This window comes from Molothrus aeneus, chromosome 22 (assembly GCF_037042795.1).
Source record: "Molothrus aeneus isolate 106 chromosome 22, BPBGC_Maene_1.0, whole genome shotgun sequence".
Taxonomy (NCBI): domain Eukaryota; kingdom Metazoa; phylum Chordata; class Aves; order Passeriformes; family Icteridae; genus Molothrus; species Molothrus aeneus.
The window spans coordinates 2,153,498-2,169,489 of NC_089667.1; the positions used below are offsets into that span (position 1 = coordinate 2,153,498).

The 15,992-nt window shown below is 57.7% G+C and overlaps 2 protein-coding genes across 3 annotated transcripts; both read right to left on the reverse strand.

Annotated features, from left to right (window-relative positions):
• Positions 1–3: 3 nt before the first annotated feature.
• ROBO4 (roundabout guidance receptor 4) lies at positions 4–8,409 on the reverse strand. The gene is given in 20 exon segments (XM_066564401.1): positions 4–1,221; positions 1,223–1,334; positions 1,422–1,559; positions 2,271–2,608; positions 2,688–2,836; positions 2,914–3,259; positions 3,347–3,841; positions 3,926–4,217; positions 4,299–4,475; positions 4,900–5,030; positions 5,113–5,263; positions 5,343–5,514; positions 6,053–6,174; positions 6,262–6,481; positions 6,569–6,681; positions 7,395–7,522; positions 7,597–7,735; positions 7,813–8,091; positions 8,181–8,225; positions 8,346–8,409. Coding segments are annotated over 20 exon segments (3,642 nt in total). The 3' UTR covers positions 4–1,190.
• Positions 8,410–8,621: 212 nt separating this feature from the next.
• On the reverse strand, positions 8,622–15,596 carry HEPACAM (hepatic and glial cell adhesion molecule). Of its 2 annotated transcripts, none has more exons than XM_066564480.1 (7): positions 15,396–15,596; positions 12,461–12,802; positions 11,572–11,853; positions 11,372–11,465; positions 10,881–10,954; positions 10,713–10,801; positions 8,622–10,603 (listed from the first exon to the last, which is right to left on the reverse strand). In XM_066564480.1, exons 1-7 carry the CDS (start codon positions 15,478–15,480, stop codon positions 10,316–10,318), a joined length of 1,254 nt encoding a protein of 417 aa, XP_066420577.1. In that variant the 5' UTR covers positions 15,481–15,596; the 3' UTR covers positions 8,622–10,315. The 2 variants fall into 2 exon arrangements, with proteins under 2 accessions (XP_066420577.1, XP_066420578.1); XM_066564481.1 differs by having other exon boundaries at positions 10,713–10,783; positions 15,396–15,592.
• Positions 15,597–15,992: the final 396 nt, after the last annotated feature.

A 15,992-nucleotide genomic window follows, 5' to 3' on the forward strand; every position in this document is an offset into this window, starting at 1 on the left:
TTTAATTTCTGAGTGGCTCCGCGGAAATGGGGTTGCACAGAAGTCGTGGCCAGCGGGCGTCACAGTGAGGGGGGACAGGGATTCTTGGGGTGGGGCAAGGAATTCACAAGGAATGAGGACCCTGGGGAGGGATAAGGATGCTCAGGAGGGACCAGGAAGATGCTCAAGGAAGGACATGAACCCTGGGGACAGAAACAGTTGGGACAGATGAGCAGAAAAGGGATGAGGGCAGTGGGGAGGGATGAGGAAAATGCTTTACGTGGGGCAAGGATCCTGGAGACAAGGACAGCTGGGAAGAACAAGGATGCTGGGAAAGGACAAGGACCTCTGAGAGGAATAAGGTGATTGAAAGGGAAAGGGACAGTCGGTGGGGGACAAGATTACATGGGGGGGACAAGGACACAGCAGATGGATGAGGGTGCTGGTGAGGGACAAGGAAGGCTGGCAGACAAGGATGCCTGGAGAGAAGAGGACATGGAGGAAGGACAAGGATTTCTAGGGGATTGAGGATTGCTGGGGGGAAGAGGAAAAACAAGATTGCTTGGGAGGGACAAGGACAGTAGTAAGGCTGTAGGGGGATGAGGACAGTGGGGACACTTGGCATGAGGGACAAAACAACTGATGAAGGATGAGGACACCCAGGAAGGCTGAGACACCTGGGAATCATGAGGATGATTAGGAGGGATGAGGACATTTAGAGGGATCACAGGGCCACTCAGGTGGCTTGGGAAGGAGGAGAACTTTTGGGAGAGACAATGATAGGAAAGGTGGGACAAGGATGCTGAGGAAGGACATGAATTATCAGAGATCACAAGGACAGTTGGAAGGAATGGGAATAGTCAGTAGGAATGGGGATGGTCAAGGGGGTCAACAACCCTAGGAAAAGACAAGGACACGGGGTGGACAACAGTGCTTGGGCTGGAGAAGGATGGTTAGGGGGATGAGGATGCTGGTGAAGGAGCAGGACATTGAGGAAGGACAAGGGCACTTAGAGGGATGCAGACTCTTGGGGAAGATGAGGATGCTGGGGAGAAATGAGGAATTTGGGAAGGGGTGGGGATGCTGTGGCAGAAGGAGGACACTTGGGAAGGACAAGAATGATGAATAAGGAGGGAGACCTACCCACTTAGGTGCCACCCATCCTTTGTGGGTGGCTTTTCCTAGTAAAGAGCCCCTGTTTGGGGAACTGCCTAATAAAGCTGGATTTTAGCTGAACCAAGGGGTCTGGCCTTGCTGTGTCCTGTGCCCTGGGGACTGCCACGCTCCTGTCCCTCCTGTCTGCAGCTCACCACCTTCCCTGGCCCAGGGGCTGCCAATCCCTGACCCTTGGCCACCTGGAAAGCAAAGGAAACATTTTCCAGCACCCTGTAACACCTCACCACCTCCAGTGCCCACCCCCCTGGCATGGGGGCACTGCACACCATTCTGTGAGCTGCTGTTCATGGCTGCCTCTGTCCTGGCTCTCTGTGGGACCTCCAGCACTTTCCACCAGTCCCAGGTGGCAGAGTGGGCTCCAGGGGGGAAGACCTGCTCCAAGGGCGATGGTGGTGGTGAGGGACCTGCAGGGAAGAAGGCAAGAGATGGTGGCTTCACCACGGTGTCCCAATGGAACCATCTTCCTTGAGGGTGGGGGTTTCAGTCATTGGTTTCTCTGGATCTGGGTTGAAGGCACTCGGGACTGTAGTTCATGTTCAGACTCAGGTGTTCATTATTTCTTATCAGTAAAGCAGTCTCACTACTGTGAGTTCTGCAGCTTTTCATTAGAAGGCACAAAATGGCCAACAATCTCTTGTTACTAGGTCTTTTAAGACTAAACTATCCAATTAAGAACTGACACCTGGATTATTTTCCCTTTTAACCCAATAACTGATCCCACAGAGCTGCAATGTGGACTTTTCTGCCCAATTACAAAATGCCACCAAAACCCAAAAAGAAGAAGGAAGAAGAAGTATGAAGAAGAACCCCAGGATGACACCCTGTGCCCTCCATCTTGCTTCCATCCACAACACACTAAAAATCCCAAAACCTCAATTTCTCACCCAGTGATACACCTACACTACTCTCTGTAATCTATTTCACACTTTTGTGGATTCCAGTCTGTCTTGAAGTCTGGGAAACTTTCTCCATGAATGAGGGTCAAAGTCAGTGCTGCCCTGGGGGTCAGGGCACCCCAGAGCAGACAGAGAAATATTCCCGGTGCCCTGGGTTTCCACACTTGAGAAGGTGACAGTGCTCAGGGTCAGAGAGGGGGTCCAGGGACCTTCACTCACCCCCGTAGGCCCCGTCAGTGTCCTCAAGGCTGTAGCAGAGGCCATCGACAGCCACGGCCAGTGCCCGGGCAAAGCTGGCGTCCAGGAGGAAGGAGCCGTCGCAGGAGCTCACCAGGCTGCAGCGGGTGCTGGCAAAGTTGTCCTCTGAGACAGACCCCCAGCCGTTCAGCAGCGACCCTCCTGGCGAGCCCCTCGTTGCTGTGTGCTCTTCCTCCTCCTCCTCTTCCTCCTCCTCTTCCTCCTCCTCCTCCTCACCTAGCTCAGAGGCTGGTGGCCCATAGATGTAGCCGTAGGTGTGCGGCGGTGAGAAGGACCGTGGTGTGGGGGGTGCTGGGGGTCTGTGGGGAACACAGTGGGGGTACTGCTGGCACCAGGGGATGCAGCAATCATGGGAGTGTCCCGGGGGATGGGGAATACCTGCAGCAGGTGGTGTCCTGGTCCATCTCCAGGACCTCAGCCACCTGCTGTTGTGTGAGGACCCCGTCGCTGAATGCTGGCGAGAGGCGCCCGGTGGCCAGGGACATGTCCTTGGTGTACCTGGTAGCCAGGAACATGTCCTTGAGTGCCTGGCCTCCAGTGACATGTTCCAGGTGTGACTGGTGGCCGGGGACATGTCCTTGGGATACCTGGTGTCCAAGAACACGTCCTTCCGGTGACCAGTGACTGGAGACACCTCCTCAGGATGCCTGGTGGCTGGAGATGTGTCCCTGGGGTGCCTCAAGGCTGGTGACATGCTTTCGGGGTACCTGCTGCACAGGGACATGTCCCTTGTGTGCATGGTCACCAGTGATGGGTCCCTGGGGTTCCTGGTGGCCTGAGGTATGTCCTCAGAGTACCTGGTGTCCAAGAACTTGTCCCTGTGGTGCTCGGGGACTGGTGACATCTCCTCAGGGTGCCTGCTGAGTGGGGATGTGTCCCTGGGGTGTCCCGTGGCTGGCAATCTGTCATTGGGATGCCTCAAGGCTGGTGACATGTTTTCAGGGGACCTGCTGCACAGGGACATGTCCCTTGTGTGCATGGTCACCAGAGATGGCTCCCTGGGGTACTTGTTGGCTGGGGACATGTCCTTGGCATACCTGGAGGTCAGGAACTTGTCCCTGCAGTGCCTCGTGCCTGGTGACATCTCCTTGGGGAGCCTCGTGCCTGGGGATGTGTCCTTTGGGTGCCTGCTGGCTGGGGACACGTCCTTGGGGTGCCTGGTGGACAGTGAGATGTCCCTCTGGCACTTGGCTACTGGTAATGGGTCTCTGGGGCACCTGGTGACCAGGGAGGTGTCCTCAGGCTGCCTGGTGGCCAAGACTGTGTCCCTCTGGTGCTTGGTTGCTGGTGATGGATCCTTGTGGTGCCTGGTGGCTGGTGACATGTTCCTGGGGGTCCTGCTGTCCAGGAACATGTCCTTGGGGTGCTCAGTGACCAAGGACATGTCCCTGGGGTTCCTGGTGGCCGGTGACACACCCCTGGGGCTCTTTGTGACTGGGGACCTGTCCCTGGGGATCCCAGTGACTGGGGACATATCCTTGGGATGCCTGGTGACCAGAGATGTGTCCCTGGGGCACACGAAGGTCGGGGACCTGCAGGTGCAAGGGACATGCTGGGTTTTGCAGCAAAGAGTTGGGCTGCAGGGCACTCACCCAGATGGGGACACCCAGACTCACCGTGTCACTGGTGGGTGCCAGGCATGGGGTGGTCTCGGGGGTGTCACTGGTGACGTGGTTACAGCAGAGGCCAGCGAGGTGCTGCCCCGGTGTGGTTTTGGAGAGCTGAAGGCCGGGAGCCGTGGGTGCCTGCTGTCCATGATGGCAGTGGCGGTGTCACCCTCGTGTCCCCTCTGCTGAGCCTGCCTGGCTGCCAGCCCCAAATCTGTGCCCCACTCGCCTCCAGATCCAGGGACAGGGATGTGGCTGGGGCCAGCTACGAGCAGCGGGGTGCTGTGCACTTGGTGCAGCTCTGCGAGGAGGGTGAGGAACACAGAGCCATGGGCCATCACCCTGGTGTCCCCCCTGTCCCCCCATGTCCCCCCACACCCACCTCTCTTGCGAACACGCTCCCAGGGTGCTGGGTTTGGGGTGCTGGGTGAGGAATGCACCCCGGGGTGCCCTCCACCGCAGCACCCCACGTCCCCAAGGGGGGGTGGGTGTCCCCCACGGAGGCTGCTGTGGATGGGGGGCGTGGGGGGGCCAAGGCTCGACGGCTCCAAGGAGAGGGCTGGAAGAGTAAGAGAGGTCAGGGCACCCATGAGGCCATGTGTCCCCTGTCCCCTCTGTCCTTGGGTCTGTGTGTCCTGGCTGCCTGCAGACAGACAACGGGGAACACCAATGGGGAACCCCATGGCACTGGGGGTCCCCAGCATAGGGTGGGGCTCTTGGTTCACTTTGCTGGTCCCATGGCACTCTGTGGGGGTCCTAGGCCTGGGCTGGGGGTCCTGTTGCAGCAGGTCAGGGTTCCATGGAAGCAGGTGGGGATCCAATGGCATCACACGGGATGGATGGGGGTCCCATAGTGCTGGTGGGGGTTCCATGGCAGAGAGGGGGGGCTCTGTGCACTAGGTGGGGGTCCCAACCCTAGTGTTCACTGGAGGGGTGGGGGTCCCATGGCAGTGGGTGGGGACACCAGTCCCCATGGGGCTCACTGGAGGGGTGGGGGTCCCTGCCATCACTGCCCAGGAGCCGGCTGCTGAGGCTGCTGCTGCTGCTGAGGTTCCGGGGGGCACAGCTGGGTTTCCAGGGACCACCAAGCCACGGAGAGTCACCAGCCACCAGCCTGCAGGGCAAGAGGTGCTGTCAGTGCATCCATCCCCACCACACCAGGGATCTGCCGTGTCCCCCAGCCCATGGCCTCTCACCTGTGGCGAGCTGCAGCGTCCTGGCTGGCACGGCGCTGGCAGAGGAGGAGGAGGAGGGCGAGTAAGGCCAACCAGAGCATGGAACCAGCGGCTGCGATGACAGCAGGCTGCTGCAGCGCCTGCACCACCCTGCTGCTCCCTGCTGCCAGCCCTACAAGGGTCCCATCAGTGTCACTTCATGTCACCACCTTGACCCCCACCCGCACCCCACCTTGCTGTCCATCTCCTACCCAGGACTCCACAAGTGGCATTGCTGGGGACCCCCAGCCCTGCGCTGTTGAAAGCGGCCACCTGGACACAGAATTCGGCCCCGGGGTGTGGGAGAAGGGTTTCCAGGCGGCGGGTGGCTCCGTCCACTGTCCTGTTGGTGGGATGCTGCCAGCCCTCACCCATTGACCAGACCTGGCAGGCACCAAGAGGATGTGTCCCTTTAGATGATTAGCCTTGATGGCCCCCCCTGTGGATGGACCCCCTTGGATGGACTCCTTCAGATGAACATCCCTTGACAGACTCCCATTGATGGATCCCCGATGGACAGATTCACTTGGATGGGTGCCCTTAGATAAATCTCCTTGATGGACTCCCCTTGGATGGGCTCCCTTGCATGCCCCTAGGATAGACCTCCTTGTGTGAAAACTTTTTGGATGGACTCCCATTGATTTGATGGACCTCCCCTTTGAAAGGACCCCCTTGGCTGAATCCCCCAGGCTGGACTCCTTTGCATGAACTCCCTTGGATGCCACTAGACAGATGCCCTGGGAGAGACCTCCCCCTTGGTTGGCCTTTTTGGATGAACCCCTCCTGGACAGACTCCTTGGATGGTGCCCCCCTTAGACAGACCCCCACCTTTGACAGGCTCCCTTTTTGGGTGGATACCCTCGGATTGACCCTCCCTGCCCAGAAGACTCCAGCCCTGCCCCCTTGCCCCACTGCCCCAAACCTGGTAGCCCCGGATGACGCCATTGTGTGCTTCAGGAGGAGGTGGCTCCCAGCTCACGACCACGGTGCCGTTCCCTGCCTCAGCCTGGCTGACGGTGACACGCTGGGGCGCTGCACTGGGCACTGCCAGGACAGGGATGCTGAGACCCCTGGGACCCCCAACCAACCTCCCCACCACCACCCAGACATCCCAGGGGACACACGACGCACCTTCCTCGGGTATCCAGAGGTGCCTGCTGTTGCTGTCTGAGCCCTGGGTCCCTCCGGTGTAGGGTCGGACCTTGAACTCGTACTTGTAGCCCCTGCGGAGGGCGGGGATGACGGCGCTGAGCTCCCTGCCTGCATCGTGCTGGACCCAGGAGGTGGCGACCGGGAGCAGGCTGCGGTACAGCACCACGTAGCCCACGGGCACCGGCACCGGCATCAGCATCTGGAGGAGAAGGGAAGGATCCCAAGTTAAGGCGGGACACGGGGATGCATCTGGCCCCCCCTCCCCAGGGAGCGGCATCACACGAACCTGCCAGCGGAGCTGCACAGCAGCAGTGGGCAGGGCAGTGCCGTTGTCCAGGTGCAGCCGCACGGCCAGCAGGTCCCGCAGGGGTGAGTCCTGCTGGCCCGTGGCCAGCCGGTCTGTGAGGCAGAAGAAGGCAAATGGCAGCACCAGGCAGGACCAAGGCACCTGCCCTGGCGCCCCCTGAGATACCTGCACATGGAGATCCTGATGTCTACCTGGATGGACTCACTCTAATGAACCCTTTTGGACAGACACCCTTTGATGGGTTTGTCTTGAATGGACCCCTCTTGGAGGAGCCGCCTTTGATGTGTTCCCCCTGGGGACATGGGATAGAATCCCATGATACATCCCTTTGATATGTCCCTCTTAGATGGACCTTTTGGATGGATATTTCTTGTTCTATCCTCCTTTAATGTACTTCCACCTTCCACAGATCCCCTTAAATAGATCCTCTTGGAGGAACCAGGTTGGCTGGATCCCCTTTAAGTGGGTGATCTTGAATGAATCCCCTTGGATGGACTCCCACCTCAATGCATTTCCTTAGCTGGATCCACTTACATGGATGGATCCTGTTGGATGGATGTGTTTAGATGGACATACCTTTGGAAGTTCTCCCTTTGATGGGTCCCCTCAAATGACTCAGCTGGATGGACTTTATTTGATGGATGATGGCTGATGGCTGATGGATGGCCTTGGATGGACCCCCATGGACAGACAGCCCTGGGATGGACCCCACTAGATGGACCCTGTCAGATGGATCCCCTTGCATGAACCCCAATATGTCCCTGGGTGCCTGTGGTGGTGGAGGCACGGAGGTGCCAGCACTGACCCTGCACGTGCAGGACGGTGGTGGCGGCGGCGGTGCCCAGCTGGCTCTGCGCTGTGCACACGTACGCGCCGGCGTCGGCGGGCGTCACGGCATAGAGGCGCAGAGTGTGCTCCCGGTCCACCTCGTGCCTGCGGGTCACCAGCTCTCCATCAGCCTCATCCCCATGCCAGGGATGGGACCTCTCCCCCCTGTCACCACCTACCTGCCCCAGGGCAGGTCTCCGTGCTCCTTGTGCCACTGCACCTGCGGCGCTGGGTCACCTCGGGCGCTGCAACCCAGCTCCACGGTGCTGCCAGGCACCGCCATGGCATCGCTTGGGTGCCGCACGATGCTTGGCTTCTCTGCAGGGGGACATCAAGGACATGGCACCATGGCTGGGTGCGAGGTGCCCACCAGCTGTGGGAGACCCTTGGCTTACCCAGCACAGAGACGCGGGCGCCCCGGCTCTCCCTCCTGCCTGCCGCGTTGGCCGCCACACAGATGTAGAGACCGGAGTCGCTCCGTTGTGCCGATGCCACCTGCAACTTCCCCTTGGTGACCGTGTACCTGCCACCTACCAAGTCCAGGGTCACCCCGTCCTTCTTCCAGGTAATGTAGGGCTCGGGGTACCCCAAGGGGGGGACACAATCCAGCTCCAATGCTTGTCCCGCTGTGGTCACCAAATCACCCGGCTGCAGGCGGAAATTGTCCCGCAGCACTGCAGTGGGGAGGGCACATTGTGGGTGGGGGGAACAGGATTTTCTGGTGTCTCCCCACCTGCACTACCCACCCACCAGGTGTCCTTACCAGCTGGAGTTTGGGGTGCCGTGGCCACGCTGGGGAGGCGGCAGCCTGTCGGGTGACAAGGAGGTGGGGGAATGCCAGTAGGTGCCCCAAGAGGGTATGCTCTGAGACCTGGGGTGGGGCAGGGGCAGGGTTAAGTGGATTTTGGCCCCCGTGGGCTGCACTCACCTCCGCGGTGCAGGGCGGCGAGGCAGAGCCCCAGGCCCAGCGCTGTCTCCCAGCCGCCCGCCATGCCGGCCCTGGCCAGCCTCCCCGTTTCCTCCCGAAATCCCGGTTCCTCCCGCCCGCACCGGGGCTGGATCTGGCTCCGGATGGGGGGGTACAATAGCCGGATGCGGGGGCCGGGAAATGCCGGAGGGGGGAAGGTGGCGGTGAACACAAACATCTCAGCCATCCTGAGGCAGTGGGAGTGCCCGGCCACGGTGGCACCCGGAGACAGCAGAGTGGGGGACACCAGCAGTTAATGAATTTAATTAGTCAGAATAAATTCCCCTTTTCCTTCGCCATGTTCAGAGGAAGACAAATTAAGAAGAAATGGGCTCTCAGCTGAGGATGACATCAGTAGGTGCCAGAGGGAATAGCCCAAGGTCTCCCATGCATTAAGGTGCCAGTTTGAGTGCCAGCCAGGTGCGTTGGGTGTATGTGGTCTTCCCTGTCAGCCACTTCTCATGTGTCCCCCCACCCTGGGGGACCCCTGTCCAACAAAGACACCCAAGGGTGCCACCATCACTCGGGTAGTACGTTAATTTATTGGTTAGTAGTGCACCCCGAGCACTCCGGGGTGCCCCGGCACCCACCCTGGGTGCCCCAGGGCCCGACTCGCTTGGCCGGCTGCTCTGTGCTTTTCATCCTAAACCTATTTCCCATGAAGGCTTGGGGAGAGACAGCGCCGTGTGCCCCAAAACCGGGGGATTTTCACAGAAAATCCTACCATGGCAAAGGGGCAATGCTTGGACCAGGGCTTCCAGCCCACATTTAGGGGACATTGCAGCTGGGGAGCTGGGGAGCAGGAGGGAGCCCCCTGTTTGGACTGCCTGATGCATGTTGTGCCCTTGGGCGAGCTTGTGTGCCAGTGCATGTCCTACTCCATTCATGGGGGCTGTGCCACGACAGGCACTGTGCTCTTGCACACACGTGTGCGTGCAGAGTTGCTGGGTGTGCAGTGTGTGCGCTCCCCGTGTGCGTGTGCACACCCCAAGCATGCTCAGCTGCTGTGTGCTCGCTCTCTCCACACACACCACACACACCCTGTGCAAGCACAGCACACACTCTTTGCACACTCACTGCAGGCTCCATGCATGCGGAGGTGCAGCCAGCACTGCAGGTTCACTCTTGTGCGTGCTCTGAGCACACTCAGCTGCTCGCTTCGTGCACACTCTTTCCACACACACCATGCACGCTCTGTGCGTGCCTCGTGCAAGCACTGCACACACCCTCTGTGCTCACCCTCTTTGCACACTCGCCACGTGCTGTGTGCATGTCCCGTTCAAATGCTGTGTGCATGTTCCCTCCCCACGCTCCCTGCACACTCTGCTCAGGCACTCTCTGCATGGACTCTGTGCATGCTTGCACACACACGCAGGGCTGGCACGCTCACAAAGGCCATGCAGGCTCAGTGGACAATCTGCACACACCATAAACACTCTGTGCACACTCTGCAGCCTTAGCTGCACGCTCCGTGTGTGTTCTCTCCACGTGTTCTCTTGCATGCTCTGTGCATCCTCTTGGCACACTGTGTGCACACTTGCTGCACACCCTCGTGCCTGCCCCCATGTGCACAGTCCATGTGCCCTCCTGCACGCCCCATGCACATGTGCGGTGCTCCAACGCTCCCTCTGCATGCTCCATGCACCTCTGGCACACTCTGTGCACTGATTGCATGTTCTCTCTGCACACGCGTGTGCACACTCGTCCCGGCGAGAAAGCCATTAAAGCGATGCCCCAGGAAGATGGGGGACGGAAGAGGGGAGCTCTGGGTGGGATCAATAGGAAATTAGTGACTTTACGCCGAGCAGAATGATGCCCAGTGGTGGAGCAGGGCTGTGCCGGTGTCCCCGCTCGCTCGGCGGCGGCAGCGTGGCCGTGCTGGTGTCCCTGCCCCTTGCACGCTGCCACCAAAGCGCGCACAGTCCCGGTGCTCAGGCACTGATCTCCACGGCGTTGGCCTCCTCCTGCTCCCGGATAACGTGCACGCCGGCAGTCCGCAGCAGCCGCGGGGCGCCGCGGGACCGCGCCGGAGAGCCCGGCGGTGACCGGTGGGTCCGCGTCGAGGCGGGCGAGCGAGCTGGCGAGCGGTGGTAGCGGCGAGTGGAGCGCCCCACGGGGCCCGGAGAGCGGCCGGCTGCTGGCACTGGCGAGCTGGTGTAGCCGGGTTCCACCGTGCCGCGGGGCTCGGGCAGGGAATCCTCCTCCGCCTCCGGCGAGTCCTGCCGAAAGACAAGGGGAGAGAAACGTGGGGCATATGCGAGACCCTCTGTGGGACGCTGTCAGCGTGCTACTGGTGCAGCTGGTGCTGCTGGTGCTACTGGCTCTCACCTTGTCTTTAAGGATGTACAAGGCCACCGGGTTCTTGCGCTCGTGCTCGCCGCTCCGTGGGATGCCCTCGGCTGTGTGGAAGGAAGGTGCTGCTCACCATGCTGGTGCATGGTGTCCCCAGCATTGGTGTCCCCCAGCCCACTGCTGCCACGCCAGGCCGGCACTCACCCTCATGCTTCAGGCGCTCCTCGTCCTGCTCGGCGTAGTCAGAGGTCGGTTGTGTCTCTGCTTGTCGCTTCTCCCTGGAAAGGGGCAGGGGATGGATGGGGCAGCACTGGCATCGTGCTGGAGGAACGGGGGGAACTGCCTGTGGCTCATCCGGGGGGGTCATGTACTGCAGGAATGGGATGGGATGGGATGGGATGGGATGGGATGGGATGGGATGGGATGGGATGGGGTGGGATGGGACGGGATGGGATGGGGTGGGACGGGATGAGACGGGACGGAACAGCCCGGCATGGCATGGCATGGCATGGCATGGCATGGCATGGCATGGCATGGCATGGCATGGGATAGGATGTGTCAAGATGAGATGAGATAGGATGTTAAGGACAAAATGGGATGGAAAGAGATGAAATGGGAAAAAACGGGATGGGACAAGACAGGATGGCACAAGATGGGACAAGCCCCTTTGTCTCCCATGTTATCCCCACACGTACTTCTTGGAGGGTTTCCAGCAGGCACAAACTGTTACCAGGGTGACAAGAAGGAAGATGCCGCCTGTGGACAGGATGATGTAGAGAGAGCTCCGGCCTGCAGAGGAGGAATGAGGGGGGCAACCCCCCAAAAAACTTTAGCTGAAAACATCTGCAAGGGATGGCCAAAGCTGGGAGTGCAGGAGGGGAGAAGGGTGGCTTACGGTAAACAGTGAGCTTCACGGGGACACTGCGGCCATGGCTGATGGGGTTCTCCACCAGGCAACTGTAGACGTCATCGTCAGCCATGAGGACACGGGTGATGGTGAGGATCTTCTGGTCAGGGGAGAGGAGCAGGCGGGAGTCGTTGCTCAGCGGCCGCCCGTCCTTCAGCCAGGTGTAGGTGGGCTTGGTGCCATTCTCGTGTGAGCAGTTGAGGGTGAAGAACTCACTGAGCTCCAGCACCGTTGAGGAGGCCACCAGCACTTGCGGCTTTGAGATGGGAACTGTGGGCAAGTAGAGGAACCACAGTGATGCCACGGCTCAGGGGACAGATGGGCTCAGGGAGCAGGAAGAGAGACATCAAAACCCCACCAAACTGAGGTGGCTGAAACCCCCAAAACCACCTCCAGCTGGAGAAAGCCCTCCCAATATGTGCTCAGGGAAGACATCCCATGGATAACCCAATCTCCCCTGTGTAGCTATGATATTTTCTTTCCTTAGGATTTTTCCTCCTGAGAAGCTGAGAAAAATCCTCCTGAGAAGCTGAGAAGCCTCAGGAACAAAATGTAAACAATGGTTATCTGCTGCTGTGGAATGCAACAGGTGGATTGGTCTCATGTGGTTGTTTCTAATTAATGGCCAATCACAGTCAGCTGGCTCAGACTCTGTCCAAGCCATAAGCCTTTGTTATTCATTCTTTCTTTTTCTATTCTTAGCCAGCCTTCTGATGAAATCCTTTCTTCTATTCTTTTAGTATAGTTTTAATATAATATATATCATAAAATAATAAATCAAGCCTTCTGAAACATGGAGTCAACATTCTCTTCTCTTCCCTCATCCTCAGACCCTTGTGAACACCATCACACCCCTGGATGTCCTCCTTGCCCTTACTGTCCACGGTGAGGTTGATGGTCTTCTCGCCAGTGAAGGTGTCGTCGGTGATGGACACCTCCACCTCGTAGGCGCCTTCATCAGCCAGCTGCAGGGGGCTGATGAGCAGCGAGCCGTTCTCCAGCACGCGGATGCGGTCGCGGTAGTCGGGCCGCAGGTTGCCGATGATCTCGGTGCCGATGGACTGGACGACGGTGACGGGTTTGTCCCTCTTCAGCTGCCACTTGACCACGGGCTTGTCGGCGCTGGCGCTGGCGTAGCGCACCGACAGCAGCGCTGCCTTGCCCGCCGTGCCCCGCACCAGCGGCGTGGGGCTGGTGATGTTCACCCCTGCCAGCAGACCTTGGGGTGTGGGGGGAGACAGCGGGTGCCCAGCATGGAGGAAACAGGGAAATGCCAAGCTGGAGCTGTGCTGAGCACCCCCAAGGTGCCCAGCTTGGTTCCATAAGCTTTGCAAAGATGCATGTGTGACCCCAAAAGTGCATGAGGGCTGGGAGCCCTCCTGCACTCAGATCAATGCAACATGAGAAAAATCGAGGAATCACCCCCAAAATTGCTTTGGGCATGGGAGGTGGGTTGTCACAGACATCTTTTATGAAAAGTCCTTTCCTTAGGATTTTTCCTCCTGAGAAGCTGAGAGGCCTCAAGAACAAAATGTAACCAATGGTTATCTGCTGCTGTGGAATGCAACAGGTGGATCTTTGATTGGCCCATGTTGGTTGTTTCTAATTAATGGCCAATCACAGCCCAGCTGGCTCGGACAGAAAGTCCAAGCCACAAGCCTTTGTTATCATTCTTTCCTATCCTATTCTTAGCTAGCCTTCTGATGAAATCCTTTCTTCTATTCTTTTAGTAGAGTTTTAATATAATATATATCATAAAATAATAAATCAAGCCTTCTGAAACATAGATTCAGATCCTTGTCTCTTTCCTCCTCCCAAGACCCCAGTGAACACCGTCACAGTGGGCCAATGCAACCCCCTGTGAAGATGCATTATCACCCCCCAAAGCTGGATTGGGGGTGGGAGTGCTCCTGCAGCCAGGTCAATATAATCAACACTTTGCAAAAATGCATACATCACCCCAAAAATGCAAGGAGGAGGAGTGGATGGCACACCTGTTGCTAGGTTCTGCAAAAATGCATGTGGTGCCCCCAAAAAGTGCAGGGGGCACCACATGAAGGAGCTCTCCTGCAGCTGGGCGTATGCAACCCTTTGCAGAAATTCATCTATCACCCCAAAAATGCAGGGGGAGTGCTCCTGCAGCCAGGTCGATGCAACCCTTTGCAAAAATGCACACATCACTCGCAGAAATGCAGGGGGTGGGAGGCAGGTTGAGGCAACCCTTGGCAAAGTTTTAGCATTGCCCTGCAAAAGCTGCCTGGGGAGTGAGAGATACCAGTGCAATGCTTTGCAAAGATACCCTAGTTCCTCCAAAAATGGTGGGGGGGGGGAGGGATTTTGTAGCCCACCCCCATCCCCATTGGATGCTCCTCTCCAGACAAAGCCCCCTCAGACACAAAACTGCATCACGAGAGCCTATGCACGTGCATTGCTCCTCATCGCTGGTTTTGAGCCAAAAAAGGCAGGGAAAATGTGTAAAAACATGATTTTCTGGGGGAGGGGACTCTTCAAAAGATTCTCCCTCCCCAAAATACCTTAGCATCCCCGTCCTGACATCCCAGGGGTGCCATCCGTGAGCCCCCCATACGGACACCGCCATCCACAGCGAACAAACCCCATATTGAAGAGGAGGGGAGAGTGGGAAAACCAGCTGGGCTGGGAGAAGCAGGAGCAAGAAAGGCCTTAAACAAGCCCGAAAAGTCATGGGACCTATTGGTATGCAGCGTCCGTCCGTCCGTCCTCCCCAGCAGCGCCACAAACAGGCCCCGACTCGCCAAATTTAGGGGAACCCTCGCCCCACAGGGAAGGCCAAGGCATGGGATGGGGATGTGGCCTTCCATGCATCCCTGCCCCCTCCTCGTGAGCTGCTCTTTAACTGTTCCTACCCTTTTTTTAACCCCATTCCTAGTTTGTTCTCCACTCTGGATGAAGAAAAAAATTGGGGAGTTCATGAATAAATCAGAAAATGTTTCATTTTCCTACAGCATCCTTGGCTTAGGGATGGAGATATCTCAGCCCTTTTCAATGGCTTTTGTTGAAAAAGCCCACCAAAAATCCTCGTTTTCACACTATTTTGTGGCACAAATCCCTATTTTTTTTTTAAGCCCTGCAGTATTTTTGGGGTGTCCCCACTGCAGCCCTGGCTGTTTATAGGGTCAAAATCAAAGCCAGCAGAGAACCCAGTTGGTTTTGTTTTTCATCCATCCTCCTCATTTGAAGGGAAATGGGGCCTCCCCAGAGCTGCTTTTGGGTGCAAACTTTGGTAAAAAGGAACAAAATGTTGAAGGTGATTTTCTGTGTTGCCAGACCTGGGATGGGGTGGTCTGGGGCCCATTGAATTCCAAAAAGTGATAATTTAGAGAAAAAATGATGGAGAAAATGATGGAGAAAACAGAGGGTTGCAGTGGGATGGGCAAGCCTAGAAATGGGGTGAAAAATGACTTTTTAAGGGCAGCTGAAGATTGGGTAAGAGAAAATATTTGGAGATGCTAAAAAATGAGGAAAAAATGGGGTTTGGGGAAGGAAAAAACCTGGGGAGAAGATCAGGACAGGGGCAGTGCCAAATCCTCCCCCACATCAGGACCTGCTTGGCTCCAGAAAAGTGTTTTCCCCATTTTCATTCCAATTTTACCCCCTTTTTTCCCAGCTCCCAAGCAGAGGGTACGCTCGACAGCGCAACAACCCTCCCTCCAACCCCCCCCATAGGGCATCACCACCCTCATCACCCCCCCGGCCCTCACCCTCCATCTGGATATCCCCAAAAACCATGGAAAAAACGGGAAAACGGTGGGAAAAAAGGGAAATCTCCCTACCTGCGTGCAGCGCCAGCAGCCAGGTCAGCGGCAGCAGGCAGGGGGGAGCGGGGTGGCCCCGCGGGGCAGCCGGCGCTCCCCACATTTCGGGCAGGCTCGCCCCCCGAATTGCTCCGCTTCCCCACTCCGGGCACGTCCCTCGGAGCTCCCGGCTTGGCGCTTCGCCCGGCTAATTTATTTTTTTCCCTTTTTTTTTTTTTTTTTTTTTTTGTTCTTTCCTTTCTCAATAGAGCCCTGTGTCCTGGTGGCTTTCGCCTCCTCGGAGGCCTCGAGCTGACATTTATTTGAGGAAAAACCACTCAGATTTGCAATTTTTTTCCCCGCTTACAGACCCCCAGTTCCATGTTTTCCCAGTCCCCGGGACACACTTGGGGTGGGGAGGCATCACCCCACCGAGCCCAGCTGAGGTTTGCCATCCCCTCTGCGGACAATCCAATGGGATTTTGGGCTCTGAACACCCCATTCAGCTAAACTGGGGTTTTCTTCAGGAGGGGTGTTTTGCAAAGCTGAACCCCCGCCCCAAAAAAGCTATCCCCGCTTTTTTTTTTTTCTTTTCCCTCTTCCCAGGCTCTAAAGTGAAGCCCGGTGGCATCCAGG

Bases quoted from the DNA above. Each gene is read 5' to 3' on its own strand.
- HEPACAM (XM_066564480.1), bottom strand. From the start codon at position 15,480: ATGTGGGGAGCGCCGGCTGCCCCGCGGGGCCACCCCGCTCCCCCCTGC. The intron at 11,854-12,460 runs GTAAGGGCAAGG...ACTTGCCCACAG, and splicing joins CATCAACCTCACCGTGGACA to TTCCCATCTCAAAGCCGCAA. The intron at 10,604-10,712 runs GTGAGAGCCAGT...GTCTTTCGGCAG, and splicing joins TGTACATCCTTAAAGACAAG to GACTCGCCGGAGGCGGAGGA.